At 38.6% G+C, this 20,016-nt stretch overlaps 2 protein-coding genes across 2 annotated transcripts in view; both read left to right on the top strand.

Moving 5' to 3' along the window:
* The first annotated feature begins 8,683 nt into the window (after nt 1-8,683).
* oprk1 (opioid receptor, kappa 1) lies at nt 8,684-15,701 on the top strand. The gene is made up of 3 exons (XM_044221119.1): nt 8,684-10,196; nt 11,012-11,364; nt 12,819-15,701. Exons 1-3 carry the CDS (start codon nt 9,952-9,954, stop codon nt 13,355-13,357), a joined length of 1,137 nt encoding a protein of 378 aa, XP_044077054.1. The 5' UTR covers nt 8,684-9,951; the 3' UTR covers nt 13,358-15,701.
* A 3,389-nt stretch (nt 15,702-19,090) lies between these two features.
* chmp5a (charged multivesicular body protein 5a) overlaps nt 19,091-20,016 on the top strand; it is a 4,717-nt gene continuing 3,791 nt past the window's right edge. The window contains exons 1-3 of the mRNA XM_044221118.1: nt 19,091-19,290; nt 19,666-19,770; nt 19,863-19,909. Coding sequence (XP_044077053.1) covers nt 19,222-19,290; nt 19,666-19,770; nt 19,863-19,909 — 221 coding nt within the window. The 5' untranslated portion in view covers nt 19,091-19,221. The remainder of the gene's footprint in view (nt 19,291-19,665; nt 19,771-19,862; nt 19,910-20,016) is intronic.

Genomic DNA, 20,016 nt, shown 5'->3' with positions numbered 1-20,016 from the left:
TTCCTGTGTTGCGTCTATTTCCTGTCCAGGATTCAGCTGTTATTGGGGTTACAACTGCTGAATAACAAAGAGATGTACTGTGTTTAACTTGATAAGATAATTGTGTTTTCTTATCAGACCATATTCAATAGTGACAACAGCATATGTCAAGACTGAGGCTGAGCAACAAGAAAAGTGTTTTTGTTATTTTTAATCTCATCTGCCTTCAGGCTCGAGTTGAATGTAACCTTCACTTGGAAAAAATATCTGCTCATCCTTCTACTGTGCCTGTAGTAGGGAGTCAAAAATAGGTTGTGAAATGATAATGTAATAATTTCAGTGCTCTGTTGTGAGGCGAAAAGTGGAGCCAATGCAAAGGTTGTTGTTTTTTTCATTTGTATGACTTGCAATTTTTATTTTGAAATATAACATCAGTATTGCAAATCAGAAAAAACGAGAACAGCCTGTTTCCATTGGATGTACAAAAGCATAACTCCTTCCACCTCATCCTTTCACTTAGATACACCTGTGCAATCTAATGCAATTCATCAGCTTTGCCTTAAATTCTACCTTTGCAGAGTTAATAATGGTGACATTAAAATATGTAAATTCAATTACATGTTTATTATTGATGTCATAGTTAAAGGTGGTGTCGTACTGGATACATTATAATGAGAGGCGTCTCAAATTGTTTGTCCTCCCTATTTAGATACATGAGGGGGGCAGAATATTAGAAACACCTCTGAATATAATACAGTCCAGTACAACACCATCACTAACTATGAGCACAATGCTATAACATATAATATATACATATCTGATACAGGCATCATTTACAGGTGTACCTAATAAAGTGGCCACTGACTGTATATTACATGCCCCACTTTATTTTTCTACATGCTACATGGCATTCTTTTAATAATCGTTTTGAGTCGCTCTTTTTTTTTTTAAAGCTCTTTAAAGTCAATGTGCTGGTTTTCATAGTCCTCTATGATTGTAAAGTGAATATCTTTGAGCTTTGGTCTGTTCGTCAGACAAGATAAGACTTTTTTGGGGAAATTGTGATAGCCATTTTTCACCATTTTCTGGCATTTTATAGACCAAACTATTAATTGATTTAATTGAGAAAAAAGCAGCCCTACTTTCATATGCAGCAACTGCCAATCTCTGTCACCCAGTCCTGAAAACAAGGCTCTTCAGGATTCTTCCAATCCTTGAAAATAATCTGCCGTCCAATCACTGATGCCATCTTGGTCCAATCCTTCATTGATTGCAGAAAAGCAGATACCACCTCACAGTCTCCTGAAATATAAAGTTTTTGACAGAATACCAACCTGTGACTTTAACAACATAACAGTGAATCTTCATCCAAAATTGACAAATATGCTTTAAATAGGTTATTTTTAATGTTTCACACCGTCACGCTGAAAGGTCAAAACTTTTAGTCCTTGAAACAATATTCATTGCTTCTATCTGCAATCTCCCCTAAAAATTACAATAACCCATTTGTTGTGGATGAGTGGCTCTTAAAAGAAAACAATTTACAGCAAATTAGGCTTCAAATGTTGTTTTTGGTGTGCTCCCATCAGATTTTAAAGTGAATCTGAGGTGTGTTTGACCTGCATCTGACCTTGACTGTACACATGATTTACAGAACTCTTCCTTCAGTATTTCAGCTCATTCAGTAGTTGTAGCAATCAGGTGTAAAGGGACAGATTCTTCCAATAGGGGGGAGCTTTTTGAATGTTTTTTACTTATATAATAGGAGGTGTTGATAAGGGACTGAATCAGAGTTTTTAATATAACTAAGAAACAGCACTCAAGGCTGTTTTTTGTACCCACTGTACCAGGTTCAAGTGCTGCAAGTTCATTTTTCTCTTTAATGGATCCCTGAGGAACAAAACAGTTCTATCAATCAACACATTTGTGTGGAAAGCCATGGCTGTAATTATTCTTTTTCTCAAACATTCCCAATAATAAAGTAATTATTTGGAGTGTTTGGTAATTGAATAAACATCTTTAAAAAAATAAAATAATAATTTTCTTTCTCTATTATAAACACACATTATTACTACATACTGTACTAAGAAGGCACTTACTTATATTGTACTGTGTATTTTTAGGAATATTAAAGGGGAACTCCAAAGGGGATTTTTTTTTTTGACTGTGGCTTAGTGGTAGAGCGGGTCGTCCACCAATTGGAAGGTTGTCTGTTCGATCCCGGCTTCCTCCTGGCCCACATGTCGAAGTGTCCTTGGGCAAGACACTGAACCCCAATTTGCTCCTGAGGGCTGTGCCTTCGGTGTGTGAATGATTAGTTACTTTGATGAGCAGTTCTGCCCTCAGTGTATGAATGTGTGTGAATGGGGTGAGTAGTCAGAAAGACTAGAAAGGCACTATATAAGTACAGTCCATTTACCATTTACACATCAAAGTCTGTTTACAGATCTTGGGAAGTACTACTGCATATGTGGGAAACAAAGTTGTATAAAGCCTCGAGTCACCACTTGAGTCAGCATCAGTTAAGTCTGAATACTACAAGTTTGAAAATGTCTGCGGTTGAGTTGCATTCTGGGTAATGTAAACGGCAGGTTTTGACAAGGAAGAAGAATAAAGTGAAATTTTAAAAGATGATATCTGTGGTTCTGCTGCAGTATAGGAGTGCAATGCTAAATCGGTGGAGTACTCTTTTAAGAGTGTATTATTCTGTAACCTAACTGTTGACAACCACAGACCCACTATCAGTTCCTAATCCCATATAATATTATGGGTTCTTTGCAGCTTTAGTTGACTGATAACAGCAAGTGTCATCCACTGATGTAAAATGTGGTGACACAGGGCAATCTTACTGATCATTAACATACCAGAATCTTGCACTTTTTAATCTAACGGTCATGAAGAAAACACAGCCTTTCCAAACAACGTCAAAATGTGATGTTATTCACATGGAGAGTTGGAAAGTTGTGTTGTGTGTTGTGTTTGTGTAACCTGGACTGCTATTACTATAGAAACGTCCCTCTTTGTTCACATGGCCAAAATGTAGTATATTTTTTATATTGATTCATATCACAGGTTGCATCACGATAGAGTAAATGTGTCCAAAATCACCTATAATGGGTATCCTGGTGGCCCCCTTCATTGCAGAACCATGTTCCACTGTCTAATGTAATAAATTAGACAAAGCTTCATACATGCAAACAAGAACTCAAATGACACATTTTTTTCATTTATCATAAAAGTTCAATACTGATAGGCTATACATAGTGTAATATAATAACACAATATGTGTTTATCACAATATGATTCCACTGAAAGTTGATAATATTGAATTCTCCCTCAGCCCTATCTGTAATACTGTTATTTATTTAATATGCAATATGTACAGGTGGTCATGAAAAAGGTCCCATTTGCAACAAGATCTGCACTAAATGGACATTTCATTTGGAGACATTAGTATTTCCAACAGCTACTGTCTGCTGCACTCACAGCTGTGTAGCCAGCCAGAAGGCCAGGCTGGCAGCAGCATACCCATGGGTAATCTGCTTCCAGATGCCTTCAGTGCTGAAGTTAAACTCCATGAGGAGAATAAACATGTTTTTCAACTCTGCATCCTCTATGGAAATCACTCTATCCAACTCACTCAGACTGAGAATGTCCAAACAGAACTAAACCGCCAACTTTCAATGTCACTTAAAAGCACAAAACACACATCTGCTTAAACGTTGCATCAGACATCTCGACATTATTCTGAATGTCAGTTCTTAACCTTGGTAGATAAAGCGCACACATTCAACGTTACAGTTTCTTGAGCATGTAACTTTCCTTCAACTTTGTTAGCAAGCATTCAAATCAGGTTTCAGTCTTTGCAAACTATGATGCGCTCATCCCTCGTGCTTTGACATCTAAAAGGTCTGGGGAGCTTGGATGTACACAGAGTCAATATTTATGTAGAGGCTCACTGCCTCTGGCTGCATTTGCCTGGCCCTGCTTTGCTCTCTGATCTCTATTTACAATGGCTGGCACTCTGTGGTCCCTGTGCATGCTCATCTGCAACAACTGACTGAACTCTGGACCCTGAAACAGATGGTTTTTCTTCCCCCACTGTCGAGGCAGAGGGTGAAACTGGCTGTTTGTGTGCACAGTCAGTGTCTGAGGTTGGGTTTATAGATGAAACTCCCCTGAGGCAGTTGCTGTCGTCTGTCTTGCCTCAAATGTTTCAATTTAGTTTTGTTCCCACTCTCAGAATGGTGTTTTATGCTATTATATTTCATGAATATTCAGGTAATGAAATTTAAAGAGCAAATAAAGACAAGTTTCCGGTTCATGCTTCCAAATTGTTTGTTTGACATCTTCCTCTGCCCAGCCTGGCAGACTGTTACATTAGAGAGGAGAGTATTGTTGCCTTGCTTCATCGATCAAATCCCTTTGCTCTTAAAACCATGGATCACCCTGTTCCCATAGTGACAATCAAAACAAGACTCTGCCAACAGTCACGCAGCGTGAAGCTAGATTTAAAGATACATCTAAGGAGATCACAAATACAAATATTTACAGCTGGCACTTAAGCCTGAAAATAAGGCTCCCGTTAACATTGAGCTGTAGATACCTGTTATTTCATGCTGTGAAATCAACTTTGCCGTATGGACACTAGAATTACCCAGTTCCCAAGGCTTTCAGATCTGGACTTCATGTCGCTCATGACCGAATGCAGGTGCACAATAATCATTGTCACGCTGGGCTGTGTGCAGTCACACTAGGTTGGAGTTTCAGGCTGTACTCAACAATCCTTGTAAATATATAATAATAATTTGCTCTTATGCGAACTGCCTGTTTAAACACAATCAGTAAATTCTGCTTTAAAGTATATGTTGTTCCTGAAGTGGATAATTTAATAGTGATTTTGGACACACTCTCAAACCCATGGGCTTGTTTTGCACCGAGGAAGTTAGTCAGTCATCCATTTACATAATGCAACTGCTAATTGACTGTTTATATATAGTAGGGTCCATAAAAGTCTGAGTTCGCTTCTCAAAATTCATTCTTTACCAAAACCAAATAACATTATCATTAGTTAGATCCTTAAGAAACAGTTCCAGTTTTAATAGATTAAAAAATAAATGAATGTAGGCCTAATATATCTTAATATCTTGTTTGAAAGCCATTTAGTTAAGTTTCCTCAAATTGTCACATTAACATTATCTGGTTTGGAGACCATTTGGTAAGGTTTTCTTGAATTAAAGCTGCACCAGTCAATTGAAAGGGGTCTCTCATAGTGACAAACCTACAGACCTTGGTCTCGGTCCATTTCCAAGCGGACTCTGGTGCCGTTCATTTGTGATGTGAAAGCAAACGAACCATCCACAGGATTTTATGATAGCAGATATGTGATTTTGCATTATTTCAAAAGCTAGACAACTAGTAAATCCATCTGGTGATCATGAAATCTGTTCAGGAAGTGATCTTAGAATTTGTCTGTATAAGTAATGTATAGCCTATTTATGCATCATTAGCTATATTAGCTATAAATTATATAGGCTATATATATTCATTTGGTAGCCATGGTTACACGTCTGCATGTCAGCATGGGTATTTTCCTTAATGAATAGGTCAAAAGCTGTTAAAAATTCTGTGCTTGTATCCTGCTCCGTGTACTTTGTCAGTTCATTAAGTCCATTAAAAAGTGTGTGACAGCGATCCCACAGTAATAAGCCCTGAATAATTACTGTACAAGACGCCTCCTTTTCGTCCTGTCTGTACCTGTTAGTCACTATTCATAACATGCAGTCAATTTGCAGTCTAATAATACTAATAATGCTTAAAATGAGTTATTTATTTGTGACACCAAAGAACATAAATATACACATCAGAAGCATTAAAGTTCCCAACGTGGGTGCTGATGATGCGCTGATGATGCAGGAAACTGTCCAATTAAGGTGTTACCTGTCCACCTGTATAACTTCATGTTTACTTGGTTACTTGGTTACTCTTGGTTAGTTTGTAAAAAGTCAGTGTGAACCGGAACCAGACAAGAACTAAAATGCAACAATGTATACTTTTTTGGTCCAAGCCAAATTAACCAAACTACAGGTGTGAAAGCAACCTAATCATTTGGTTGACGCTTGCTCTTGTTCTTGCCAGAGGCACGGCAGCAGATTTCCAAAATCTTACCTAATTCCTAAGCCAGTAAATTGCTGGCTGGAGCATTTTATGGGTGGAAATCAACTCTGGATACTGAGCTGGTATGATGCCAGTGAAGAATTTTAGAGACATCCTTAGTTTAAAGCACACAGGGAAATGGGTCTCTATTCAAGTTAGTGAAAAGGTTACAGACGATTTGCAAACTATCTGTATCTCCAAGTATCTCCAAATTATGGCAATTTTTAAAAATAATTTTCAGATAAACTCTCCTAGTTCTTAGACTGATAAAACATTTTTAAACACCAGTGGATTATCTCACAAATGCATTCTCACAAAGCTTAAAAACAAGCCTTTTTTTCTTGGTTCATGCACCTTTTGAAGATATGAGGTATTCACTGGACAGTGACAAACAAAAGCCATTTCACCCCTCTTTTCTTCTTTTTTCACCGTCTCAGGAGATTTCAAACAAAGCTCTGTGATGAATATAAATCTTGGAGTAATGAGACATTATTATGAGCTCTACCATGATTGCATATGGATCTTTCTTGATGAGTGTAAACTGTAGTTATAGAACTCAAGAAATTACACCACATCTCATCAGTAAGGACAGATTACTAAACCCCAACGTCTGTGTGGAGAACAGATGGGAATGTTAAAAATCAGGTATATAGGTGCAAACCCCTGGAAAATACCTCTCTAAAGTAAACTATTATATATCAGATTAAGATCCCAAGGACAGATGAAAACATGAAGATAAACTGCATTTTTAAAATGTAGTCAATGTTTATTTTAGGTAGACTCTCTAGAAGTCTGTAGAAAGTCTTGTGGACTTGATGAATTGTGGATTTGAACATCCCTCAGCACTCACGAACTTCCCTGGAATGCACCCGATAAGTCCATGAGTGAAGTTCGGACATTTGGATTCAGCCTTACTTTTTTAAACGTTTCATAAATACTCATTGCTATATCATAGAACCTGTTATTTAGAAATTTGAACATCTGCAATTCCATGACAACGGAGGCAAACTCCATCTGAATATCTGGTTTGGAGGCCAGCTGATAAAGTGATCCTGAATTGTCACTTTTTCAGTCAATATTTGTATATGAACAATGGATTAAATGGTAAATTAAATATGTAATGTGAAAGGTGTCGCTTTAAGTGACGAACCCACAGAGAATTATCACCCGACTCTGCAGTTCTCAGCTCTACGGAGCATTTTAGGGCCTCTCAGCTCATTGCTTTTGGTTTTACGACCCGCAACTTTGCGCTTTTGGTTCACTCTAATCGCTCTAATCAACCTCATTTCTGCTGTTTTCAGCAAGAGAGGTCTGAAAACCAAACATTTTACATAGCATTGACGTGATAGAGTCATGGACATAGACAAAACCAGTAAACTGACCTCACAACTAACTACAATATAAATCTGTTCCTGTTTCCTTATTGTTTCATTCCTTGTTTCACAGTCAGTGAAAAAAATTCAAGCCAACTTTTCTGCTGTTAATTCTTTCTATATTTGCTCACTGAGAAACAGGTACATGTAAGTTTATTATCTTCTGTTTCAGTGAATTCTTTAAAACACAGTGATGACTGATTGGCTAAAATCAAGTGCAACTTGTGCACACTTGTACTCCGTGAGCAGCATTTCTTCCTTGTGTAACAGGTCTGGCTGAGCGTGGGAGAGGAGGCAGATATTTTGAAGTTTAATCAATAACATAGTAGTAGGATCAAATGAGTATTGTATTGCAGATGGGGAAGGGTTTCTGTCCTTGAAATCCACATTTTGCTAATGTGGGAGAGAGCATCTTTTATCTCAAAAAGCTGCTCCACAGGAAACTAAAAATGCATGTGGAGTGCCGTGACAGTCTTCAAATCCAGAAGGATAAATGACACACACCAAAATTAGACAGTAATCAGCTGATGAAGCACACTTGAAACACCATGTCTTCATCATGAAACCATTAGTTTAAGTATTTTACTCAATAGACAGAAAACTCATGTCATGCAAAGGGCAGTAAAATGCAAAAAGGAATTTATTTTCTCAACCTCATCTACTGGAGGTTACACAACAAGCATTTCCTCTCCTCCTCAGGAACTCAAATAAAACAACCTGTTTCAAGTGCCAGAGGAAGAGTAGCAGATTGTATCTGTGCGCAAATAGACCTTTGCTACTGTGTTATGAGGGTTGAGGGTAAATACTGTAACTGTATTTTTCCACCACTGGAGCTCTCATATGAGGAAAGATCTGATTGACCCTTTAATTACTGCCAGTTCAATGTCGAAGTAGCACCTCAGTGAAGTTATTTATACTAGCAAACACGGCCATCTCACAAAGTCAAGCCTGTACGGCCCTTAACAATAGCAACACACCCTACAAAAAGGCTTTGTCACTCAAGCAACACCTGGCTATGATGGGTCTCTAAGCAACGAGTGTTAGTGCATGAAAGGAGGGAAAGGAAACAGGACCCACTTAATTACTTGCTGGTTGAAATCTGTCTCCTATCTGCTGGGGGAGGGAAAAAAAAGGTGGTTAGAGAGGAATAGCCTGTGACACGGGTGTATTCTTTATTCAGAGCTACAGTTTCTTTTCATTTTGGACTCTCACTGCTGCTACATTTTGTGTTGTTGTATGGATGATTAGTAGATTAATGTTTTAAGGCAGTGGGAAAATAACAAATAAAATAACGAGAAAGGTGTAAATTATGAGCCCACTGAGCTGAAAGGAAATTATGAAAATGACACTCTTCTTGCTGAAAAACTAATTCTGACCAAATTAGAGTGAAAATATGCCAGTGAGGTAATAAGCAGTTTTTATTTGAAGGCCTACAAAATGCCTCACTATAATAGTGCACATTTCTGCCCATGTTATTTTACACATTGCTTGTAATTTGGTGCTGCTGGCAGGTACAGATGCAATCATCAAGAAGGTTACTGTTGAGTGTCCTTACTTCATGCCTCTTCAACATCTGACAGGACTGCATCTTTGCATTGCAGTGGTTGTTCTCACAGGAGGTGCTAGGGAACATCTCAAGGCAGCACTGGATGGGAAGTATTTTCAGATGTGCACATGATGTTGTATTGCATACTTAGTTTTACTTTTCCTACAGGCAACTTGTGTACTTATAAAAAAATAAGGATTTTTTAAGGTTAACATGGCTGAATAGGCAAGCAGATGTTTTATTGGTCACATCTTTGAGAGTGTGAGGGGTCATTAGTTGTGCATTTGACCAGAAACAATACCAAAAACCAATATACCAGAAACAATACCAAATTTATATTTGGTATTGGTATTTAAAGCCTTAAATGTATGTGTTAAATGTATTTTCAAATGACTGAGATGCACATGGTTAGAGCCTGGCTGGATACTGTCATATCTGTTGGCTCAGCCTCTGATGTCACTGAATGAGCAGTGCGGGCTTCCAGTGCGCACCTTCGGGGACGCAGCGGTGGCACAGGCAGTGAATTTTCCTGCACGTCCACAACTACCCAGAAACCTTTTGTTTCTGCCATATTTCCAGAATCCGGGTTTGAATCTGTGGCTGAGCGTCCAATGAGAAACTCCTCATCGGTGGTGTTGTATTTGAATGAACTTTTCAGAAGCAGAAAATCAGGTAAGGTGGTGTCACACTTGCAATGCTGTCCTTGAGCGCGGACTGTTGCGCTCTTTTTTTTCACTGGAGCCATAGTCTGTGCTCATAGAGACATTTGCTGTTCGTGTTTGGGGTTTTTTCTAGCCGTCGTCATAAATTTCAGTTGTCTTGACCGACATCTGTTCAAGTTGAGCGGGCAGTTCACGTCCAGCAGCAGCCCGGCCGGTGCAGGCAGCGTTCAACACCATGGAGAGCAGCGTGGTGCACATCTACAAAGAGGACAGGTGTCCCTCGGGACAAGCGGAGGAGTGCATCCCAAACTTCACCTGGCAACCCGGCTTATCGGACATCTTCAACTACACACCCAACGGCACCTGGGACTCTGAACCCGAGCCCATGTCGCCTATCATCCCCATTATAGTCGCGGTGTACTCGGCGGTGTTTGTGGTGGGCTTGGTGGGCAATTGTTTGGTGATGTATGTCATCATTAGGTGAGTTTTCAGCTTTGAAATATGTCAGCTATTCATATTATGTCAAAAGCAATACCAGTCCTCTCACTAAGTGTGAAATGACGTGCGCACCTGCATGTGGCTCATAAAGCAACAGGAAATTCAGTGCGTATTCATTTTTGAACAATAAAAGTTAATAGCAGTGAAATTGCTGTACACAAGTGTTTGCTCAGCTGCTGTCATGCATGTAGGCTATTGAGTTTAGGATCACTTGCATCCAGGTCCCTGCAGTGCCATAAATGGAAATAATCCGTGATAAGGTAGAAAGGGAAAGCGTAAAAAACGAAGTATAATCAAATTTGTTGTGTGTTCAGTTTCTTTGTTTTTGCCCCTATATGATGTTTCCCAGGCATGTGCGTGTGTTTAAGGGTGTTTTTTATTGGTAAACTGAATCCAGCATCAGCTATTTTTTTCTGCGTTATAGATTGTAACAAGGTTTGCAGTGATTGTAATGTCAATATTTCCTCTCAAAGCTCATCTGTTCCATGTCATGTAATGTTCTGTTTCAAGCCTCATAAAGGTCTTTTTGATAGAATACATTTTAAAGCCTTGAATTAGGCAAGAGATGATATTATTTTCCTCCCTTTGGTTCCCCTTGTGTGTATATACAGTATTTGGTTGCTAAAGTTAATCTGTTAATAATCTGTTTATTCAGGGAAAGAGCTGAGCACCTTGGTAACTAATCTGTATCCCAAAAAGTGATTAAATTAACCTTGTTAAGGATTTAAACCACAGCAAAGTGAGACAAATGACAATCAAATCCATTCAACCTGTTCATGTGTCCCCCACCTCCCCAGATACACCAAAATGAAAACAGCCACCAACATCTACATCTTCAACCTGGCTGTGGCCGACGCTCTGGTCACCACCACCATGCCCTTCCAGAGCACCGACTACCTGCTCAGCTCCTGGCCGTTTGGCAAGGTGGCGTGCAAAGTCTTCATCTCCATCGACTACTACAACATGTTCACCAGCATCTTCACCTTGACCATGATGAGCGTGGACCGCTATGTGGCCGTGTGCCACCCCATAAAGGCCCTGGATTTCCGTACACCCGTCAAAGCAAAGATCATCAATGTGATCATCTGGATGCTGTCGTCTGCTGCTGGGATCCCTGCCATGATACTTGGCAGCACGAAGACAAATAACGGTACCTTGACCTTGCATGCATTCACACTGTTATGCACTGGTGTGACTCCACCTTTGATGCTTGACAGGGGTTACAAGTCTTACTACTCATATTTTTCTGGTTTAATCCATCTCTGTCTCTGCTTTGGAGACGAAAGCTCTTCTATCAGCTGCAAAGACGCGACTTTTACAGGTAATTTCAAACTTGAAGCCCCGCTGCATTACAACATCCTTATCTTGAATTATCTCAATTGACTGCAGGAAGCATCCTTCAAATTCCATGAGGAGGATGTTGTGTAGGTTCGATGAGAGCCTACATTACAGCTACTTGACTAGATGAAGCTATGACAAGCATAATCCTAGGTTGAGAATAGAGCTTCAAAGATTTCTTTTTTCTTTCAGCGGGAGTCTAAAAGATTGTTCATGTTCACAATGAGCCTCCATTCAATAAGCTCAGTGCACTTTACCCAGAGTTATTGGCTAGCTGATGAATCTGATTCTGCCCTTTACCTCTCTGCATGTGACAACCTTACTGCATCACAGGATCTGACGTTATATGTTTTAGCCATGCTAGTGTGTCAGTGTCCATTGGTCGGTGTGTCGGTTTAACACTTTGGTTCAGAACTTCAGAGTAAATATCTCAATAACCATTGGATGGATCGTCATGAAATTTATTACAGACATTCATGGTTCCCAGAGGATGAATCCTTCACACTTTGGTGATCCCCTGACTATTCTTCTAGCGCCACCATGAGGTTGTTGTTAGTTAAATGTCTTGAAAACTATTGGATTGATTGCCAGGACATTTGGTACAACATTTATGTCCCCAACAGGATGAATTATAATAACTTTGGTGATCCCTTAACTTTTCGGCAATACTCTACATCCCCCTACTTAGCATTTATAAGTCCTATATAAACATTAAATAAATGGTTTATAACACACTATAATGTAGTTGTATGCAGATATTAGCATTTATTAATGTATTTGTCAACAACTAGCTTTAACTCCTCCTGTGGGAACCAATAAGTGGAGGCTGATGTATAAACAGATAATGAATGACAATATAATATAACACAGTTAACATTTTACAAAATATCTCTTAATGGGAGACATTTTAATTGCTGACAAATACTGTACATTAATTAACAATGACAAATGTTCTTAAAGCTGCGTACAACTATATTATAGTGTGTTATAAACCATTTAAGTATATAAACATTTGATCTCTACTTTGTGTTTTGTGCTAATTAGCAAATGCTAACACACCTAACTAAGATGGTGAACATGGTAAACATTATACTGTACCTGCTAAACATCAGCATGTAGCTAACATCAGGCATTTAGCTCAAGCTTAGCATAAGTACAGCCTCAGAGAGCCACTAGCACGGCTGTAGACTCTTTGTTTTGTTGGTTTTCCTTTGAAATAAATATGACTGTGTCTCTGTATCCGTTCTGCTATCTCTGTTTTAACAGGGACTACAGAGTGTGCCCTACAGTTCCCCGAACCCTACATCTACTGGGACACCCTGATGAAGATCTGTGTCTTTATCTTTGGCTTTGTGGCACCTGTCATCATCATCACCGTCTGCTACACGCTGATGGTCATGCGGCTGAAGAGTGTTCGCCTGCTGTCGGGCTCACGTGAAAAGGACCGCAACCTCCGCCGGATCACTCGCCTGGTGCTGGTGGTGGTCGCCGTCTTCGTGGTGTGCTGGACGCCCATCCACATCTTCATCTTAGTCAAGGCGCTGTCGGCCAACGTGCCTGAGACCACCGCCGTCATGGCCGCCTACTTCTTCTGTGTGGCGCTGGGCTACACCAACAGCAGTCTCAACCCCATCCTCTACGCCTTCCTGGATGAGAACTTCAAGAGGTGCTTCAGGGACTTTTGCTGCCCCGGCGTTAAAGGACACAGAGACTGTCAGGGGGTGAGCCGGGTGAGGAGCACCCTGCGGGACCACTCGTGTCCCACAGAAGCCCGGGGAGATATGAGGCAGGCCAGGCCCGTATGACTAGCCATGGACATGTCCTCTATGCCCTATCAGGGCTGGGAGGACTCCAATGACCTGGGATTGACTCAAATCACCACTGCCATCTGAGGGAGGGGCTAAAGAGAGGGCTAGTTGTTATTTATTTATTCAGCATGTTGGTTAGAGAATCCAAAAGCATGTTCACTTAAAAGATAATCTGGTGGTATTGTACATTTTTCTAAATCCATGAAAAGACCAAAACCATCAAATAATTTATCCTAATAAAAGGCATTTCTTGTGTAGCCAAAACCTGATAAAGGTTATTCCCTCACTGTTGTCCAAAAACTATTAAAAACACATCAATGAGCCACACTTTTGCACTGGATGTTCCTTCATTATGATGAACATGGGCACTGTATTTTAAATGAATCCCTCATACATCATCCTGCTGCTGTAAATGCTCACTAGAGCACCAAATGGGTATCAGTCTGAAAATAGTCCCCAACAAGTAAACAATTTACTCTTGTTAGAGTAATATTTGCAAAAATCCACAGTGCCCAGCTGTCTGAAAATGACTTCAAATGAAATAAAAATGAAACTGTATATCCTGTGTGTGACCTGTTTTTAAAGATTTACGTCTTTAGTGAGAACAAATGGGCTTGGGGCTGACAAGGTAGAGAAGTCAGAAAGTGTTGATAGATGGACTAACATATTGTTGTTTTTGGCCTTTTCATGGAATGTGTTGACATTAAGAAAAATATAGAATAACACCAGACTTATCCTTTAAAATGAATTTTAGATTAAAAGCCTTTGAGACAGTGATTGTCTAAGTGCAACGATGCCTCCAGGATCACAGCCCAGCTAGATAAATCACTGTATAGTATTTCGTAAAGTATAAAATCCCCTCTGAAGAAACTGAAGCTTAATGTATTAAAAAGCTGAAATGTAACTCAAAACAAGTACTTTTTCATATTATTTTTCGCATTCGCATCCAGACAATACAAACCAAAAGTATTTTATTATGTAGCTTAATGACACTTTGTTTACCTGACCTGTTAATCGTCCTATATGCTTTCACATTAAAGTGATTAATATAGTTCTCACATGCATAGAAAGATCAACTGGTATTTTGTGCACAGAATGAAAACAAGTAATTGTCCCTGATTATTTTGGGAACAAACTGCATTACGAGCATTGTGATTGTGTTGTATGTGAATTGTAGTTTGGTGTTTTGCTGTATTGTAAATTTATGAATAGTCACTTTGGCAGTAAATCCATGTAGAATATTTAATAACCTCTCAGGGATCATCCTCTGTAATTCACCACAAGAACACACTGAATGAATGAATCCTTGACTTCAGTGTCGAAACATCAACGGCTACTGTTCTTTAAAGCTGAACTTTGTGCTTTAAGAAACTATTATTACATCTGACACTCCTCCACACTTTTAAACATCCTTAGCTGTGATGTTACGTCTCATTGAGGAGATGTCGAATACTGTACATAGTGCTGTCGATCTGGCATTTTCTCACCTTGTCTGAAATACTGGTACATGTGAAAACTGGCCAGAGGGCTCCAAGGCAACAGCTGACATGACAATAACATAATGTATCTACACAACAGGTTGGTTAGTGCTATTTAATGTTTATACTGTCGACCTCTGCTCAACATGTTATCTTTTCAGCTTGATAACTATGCATTTTTGAGTTTATCCTCATGAGAATTAGGTTTTCCCTCAGCAAAAAAAAAAAACAAAAAAAAATTGTATGACTGATTTACTGTCTTGGTTTAATGAATTATTGTAGCTTTTATAGGAGTCACTAGATCAACCAGAATTATTAAAATCAAAGACTTGTTAGGGTTTTTCTAAATGTAGAGCTATGATTAATATATGTATCTGTCTATCTGATAATGATACAGTAGTTATAGCAGAAAATGTGTTTTTGTGCCTTGTTTTGTGTGCCTTACTTTGGCCTCTGAACTTAGATATTTTGCTTGCTCTAAAAGATCAGCAATTAGCCACATACATTTTTGTGATTACTTTTTTTTCCTTTAAGTGAATATGAAAGTATATCCTGGTATAAGCTTACTGCTTAAAGTTATTGTAGCATTATCTCTAAGAAAATTAAAGTCCCACTGTTAGCTTGGTTGCAGTACGTGCTTCTTAACTATTCCTCTAATACCGTAACTTATTCGATAGACACATGTGTTTTCATAAACAAATTATTGGCCGAATTCAACCCAGGTCTGAATTATAATGTATAATGTGCTGCTGCATTGTAAATTCATTGTATCTGTTGGATATTTTGCTGTATCTTTAAGCTTTGAATGTCAAAACATGCTTCAGACATGCGCAACTAAGTCACAATAAAGCTGTAAAATGTGAGATTGCTTCATTTAACACTAAATAAAGAAGAACAAAAGTATGAAATAGCATCACAAAACATCCATGAGATTATAATATATCCCCAATAATTAATTTTTCCCCCCAATCCTGCATTATTCTATTCAACTCAGACACAATGTTAGTGTTACCATGGTGAGCGCACTGAATGAAAAGCAGAGTTTCAAGGCTTGCTGTACTAATTATGAGGCGTTTTGTGTTGGTAGCCTTGCAGAGGAATTTCCAGTGACTGCAAATTCAGCCGCTGCATGAGGAGCTTAATGTTTCTGCTGCTGTGCCTCTCTAGTTTTGGATTTACCAATTTTATTGCACAGGTTGCTGTAGAGTACCAGTGCCACCTTTGTTGAGAAGTTCTGCATGCAGCTTAATATCTACTAAAATGACTGTTATCCACACTGAAACACTCTAAGATGAAGTACTTCTGATGGTGTGACTGCATAAACACACACATTGAATCAAATTTTAATACCTTTATTTCTTCAGTATATATTGAGTTTATGTGGTGCATTTTACTTAATAAATGTGTGCTTGATCAACCAGTTACTAATTACTAACTAATACATACACGATACACAGAGAGTGGGGGGGAAATGGGGAGGACAATAGGGGCCCCACAGCTTGGTTTTGTGTATCGAATATCAATGTGTGTCACTCGTAGTGATGAACCTACAGATAATTATCACCTGAATCTGCAGCTCCCCTTGGATTTAGGGAGCTTTATAGTGAGTTTCAGCTCATTGTTTAGCTGCCTGGCAACAAGAGGGGATGACGTGCAGCAAAGGGCTGGATTCGAACCTGGGCCGCTGTACAGCCTTGTACGTGGGGGTGCACTCTACCTACAGTTGGCATTTGTCAAAGGCATGAGGAAGATGCAGCAGTCTTTACAGGCCAAATGGTGCACAGGGTTTCTCAGAGATTTTAGAGGCAAATTAAATCAATCAGTACTTGAGTGCAATGATGAAGCTATTAGCCATAATGACCAAGATTACTGGATTATTTTTTTCTACTCTCTTTCTCTGTCTCTCAAGGTTAGTGGGCATTAGCAAGCCATTGCATGTAGCCAGGTTCAGTAACATGCTCTTGTGTCTAATAAGGCTCTAATAGGCTTCATTGTTCAAAGGAAAACTGTCACTCATCACGTGCTGCATGAGGCACATACAGATAATGGGGGTGGGAAAAAACAGAAAGTGAAAATGATATTAATATTAAGTGTATTAGTAAAATGTGCTGTTATTATGTTAATATTAACTTTCCAATTAATCTGTATACTTTTTAGTGAGGCGCCCATTATAAAGGGTTTGTGAGTAGTAACTAATGGCATTATTCATGGTTAACATGCTTTATAGATCTGTTATAAGACATTAATGAGAACAAGTTTGGGGTTGTCAGGTCGTGAAAAATCTCTCTGGCTGGTGTTGAGACTTTTCCATTTGACAATCATGCACCTAATGACTTTCTCACTTTCTAATAAGCCATCATGTCTGCAGTTAATAATGTTAAATATTAGATTTTGATCCAGATGCTCTGCAGACCTTTCCCTGTAGGTAAGTGTTCTATTGGTCCATTGGAGGGTCTTCCCGATGAATTAAAAAGATAAAAAGACGAACCAGAGAGACTTTTCACAACTTGGCAACCCAAAAAATTTTCTTTTTAATGGCGTATAACCAGGAGCTCATATCCAATTTCCCAAGTATAACCTCACCCAACCCCCAAAGAAGTAACCAACCCAAAGGATTCTGATTTATTTTCCCCATTTTATCCATTTTGTTTTGTAAATTTAGTTTTCCGAGTGCTGTTTTACACACTGCAAGGATAAGAATTTGGGGAAATAAATACTAAATCTCTTATTGTAATTTAAAGATCTTTAGCATAAAATATATCAGTTAGCTGTCAAGACCCACCATGTTTAATTTGTGTGTAATTGTGTAATAATGAATGTAAAGTCCTCAAAATAAATTCCCAGACACAGTACTGTGGATGAGACCTTGGTGTCCTCAGTGCATGTTTGGTCCTGTTTATAACTGATCTGTAAAACATTAGTAACTGATTTATTAATCCTGGGCAAATTATATCCTATGGCAGTGGTGGAAAGTAACTAAGCGCATTTACTCAAGTACAATTTTAGTTGTTTACTTGAGTATTTCTGTTTTATGCTACTTTATACTTCACTGCATAACAGAGGGAAATGTTTTACTTTATACTCCACTATATTAATGTGATAGGTGTATTTAACAATTTCTTTTCAGATTAAGATTGTACATAAAAAACATATGAGCATGATGCATTGTTAAAGGTGAAAAACATGTTTCAGGTGACTTTGAATTGTTAGCAGATCCACCAAAGAGAGATTTCCTCTGTAGACACATGATTTTATTTAGAGCTGCAACGAGTAGTCCAATAATCCATTAGTCAATCGACAGAAAATGAATCTATTAAATATCTAACTATTTTGATAATCGAATAATCATTTTAGTAATTATTTAAGCAAAAAATGTCCAACATCTGCTGGTTCCAGCTTCTCAAATGTGAGGATATGATGCTTTTCTTCATCGTATACATGATAGAATATATTTGGGTTTACCATGGGCTTTGGGAAACTATAAAGGGCATTTGCACTATTTCCTGACATTTTATAGACAAAACAGTTAATTGAGAAAATAATCATCAGATTAATTGATAATGTAATCATCGTTAATTGCAGCCCTAGTTTCATTTAAAGAACTGTTCAAATTAAGACTAGTCCAAAATATAAATACAAATTTTGTAGCAGAATATTGTTTTTCCTTCTTTCCTTCTTTTTTGATGTATCAGTTTTAACAATCTAATAATGTCATATATAATTAAATATCAGTCCCAGGGGCCATTTACCTGCTGATTGAGTGTTTTTACGTTTTTAGTTCAAAGTACATTTTGTTGTTAATAATACCTCTGTACTTTTATTTAAGTACGATTGAGAATGCAGGACTTTTAATTGTAATGGAGTATTTTTACATTGTTGTATTGGTACTTTTACTTAAGTAAAGGACCTGAATACTCCCCTCACCCCTGATAACTGATCTGTAAATCATTAGTTACAATTTACAAACCCAAAGGGCGCCTTATCATACCAACTAATCTGTATCTACAGAGGAGTATATTGCACATTGTGAAATATACTTAATAATCAGTCAATATTATTCTGCATATAGGGAGTCAGGTAAGTAAAATATATAATAATGTAATATATTATTAAAGCCCCATTTAATCCCATCATATCTGCAGTGTGGAGGTGTAACAAAGACAATAGGGTTTCACTAAAGCTGCACTCCTTTTGCTCGCCACACGGGGGCAGGCGCGTGTTAAAACCCTCATTGGTCACAACTGTTTACGCCAGCCAATGGGAACCCTTTGCGTCCGAACCGTTGCTTCCGGGTGTCTTCAATGAAGAAATCCTTCTGCATTTGATTCTTTTTGTATTTTTTAAGGAAAGCTAAAAGCTACGTGGCCATAAAACGTTTAGAAAATGAACAGGATATTCGGACGCGGAAAGCCGAAAACGCCTCCTCCGAATCTGTCGGACTGTATCGGCAATGTGAGTATTAGTGTCAGGCTGAGATGTACGTTATTGTTGTTTATGTCTGGAACGTTATTATGTGACCTAACGGTTCCGTTACTAAGCTAGCATGGTCTCAAAAGGGCAGTCAGACCAGCAAACCGTGCTAGCTTGCTAACAAGTCACAGTTATTAAGCACTTTCCAATACTAGCAACACAAATTTGTCTTTGCTCCTGACTTAGACTGCGAAAAAGAGATGTTCACCACAGCCGTCAATTCTCTGATAGGCGTTTAGCCCTCCAGCCATCTCCCCTTCTGTTTTCCTCTAACACACATACAGTACACACACAGGCACACACAGGTTTGGTCTGCTGGAAACCATTACACCTCTAATTGATCTCCTGCTCTCTCAGGTGGATGCGAGGTCAGAGTCCATAGAAAAGAAGATTGGTAGACTAGATGCTGAACTCGTGAAGTACAAGGATCAGATGAAAAAGATGAGAGATGGGCCCTCGAAGGTAACACACAACACGTCAACCTTAGGAGATATTAAGATTTGTTTTGCAAATAAAGCAAACATACATTTTATTTATTCCTTTTTGAAATGCAGAACATGGTGAAACAGAAGGCGATGAGAGTCCTGAAGCAGAAGAGGATGTGAGTCCTACACTGTATAATTCTGACACTTTTTAACACAGAGTCTGAGATATGAGAACTAGAGCCCGACTGGTATTATTGATCAGTCTTAGCTCATCACAGGTATA

This window comes from Siniperca chuatsi, linkage group LG13, assembly GCF_020085105.1.
Source record: "Siniperca chuatsi isolate FFG_IHB_CAS linkage group LG13, ASM2008510v1, whole genome shotgun sequence".
Classification (NCBI taxonomy): domain Eukaryota; kingdom Metazoa; phylum Chordata; class Actinopteri; order Centrarchiformes; family Sinipercidae; genus Siniperca; species Siniperca chuatsi.
Note: the sequence above shows the minus strand (reverse complement) of the source record. Positions and strands in the feature narration are given on the sequence as shown.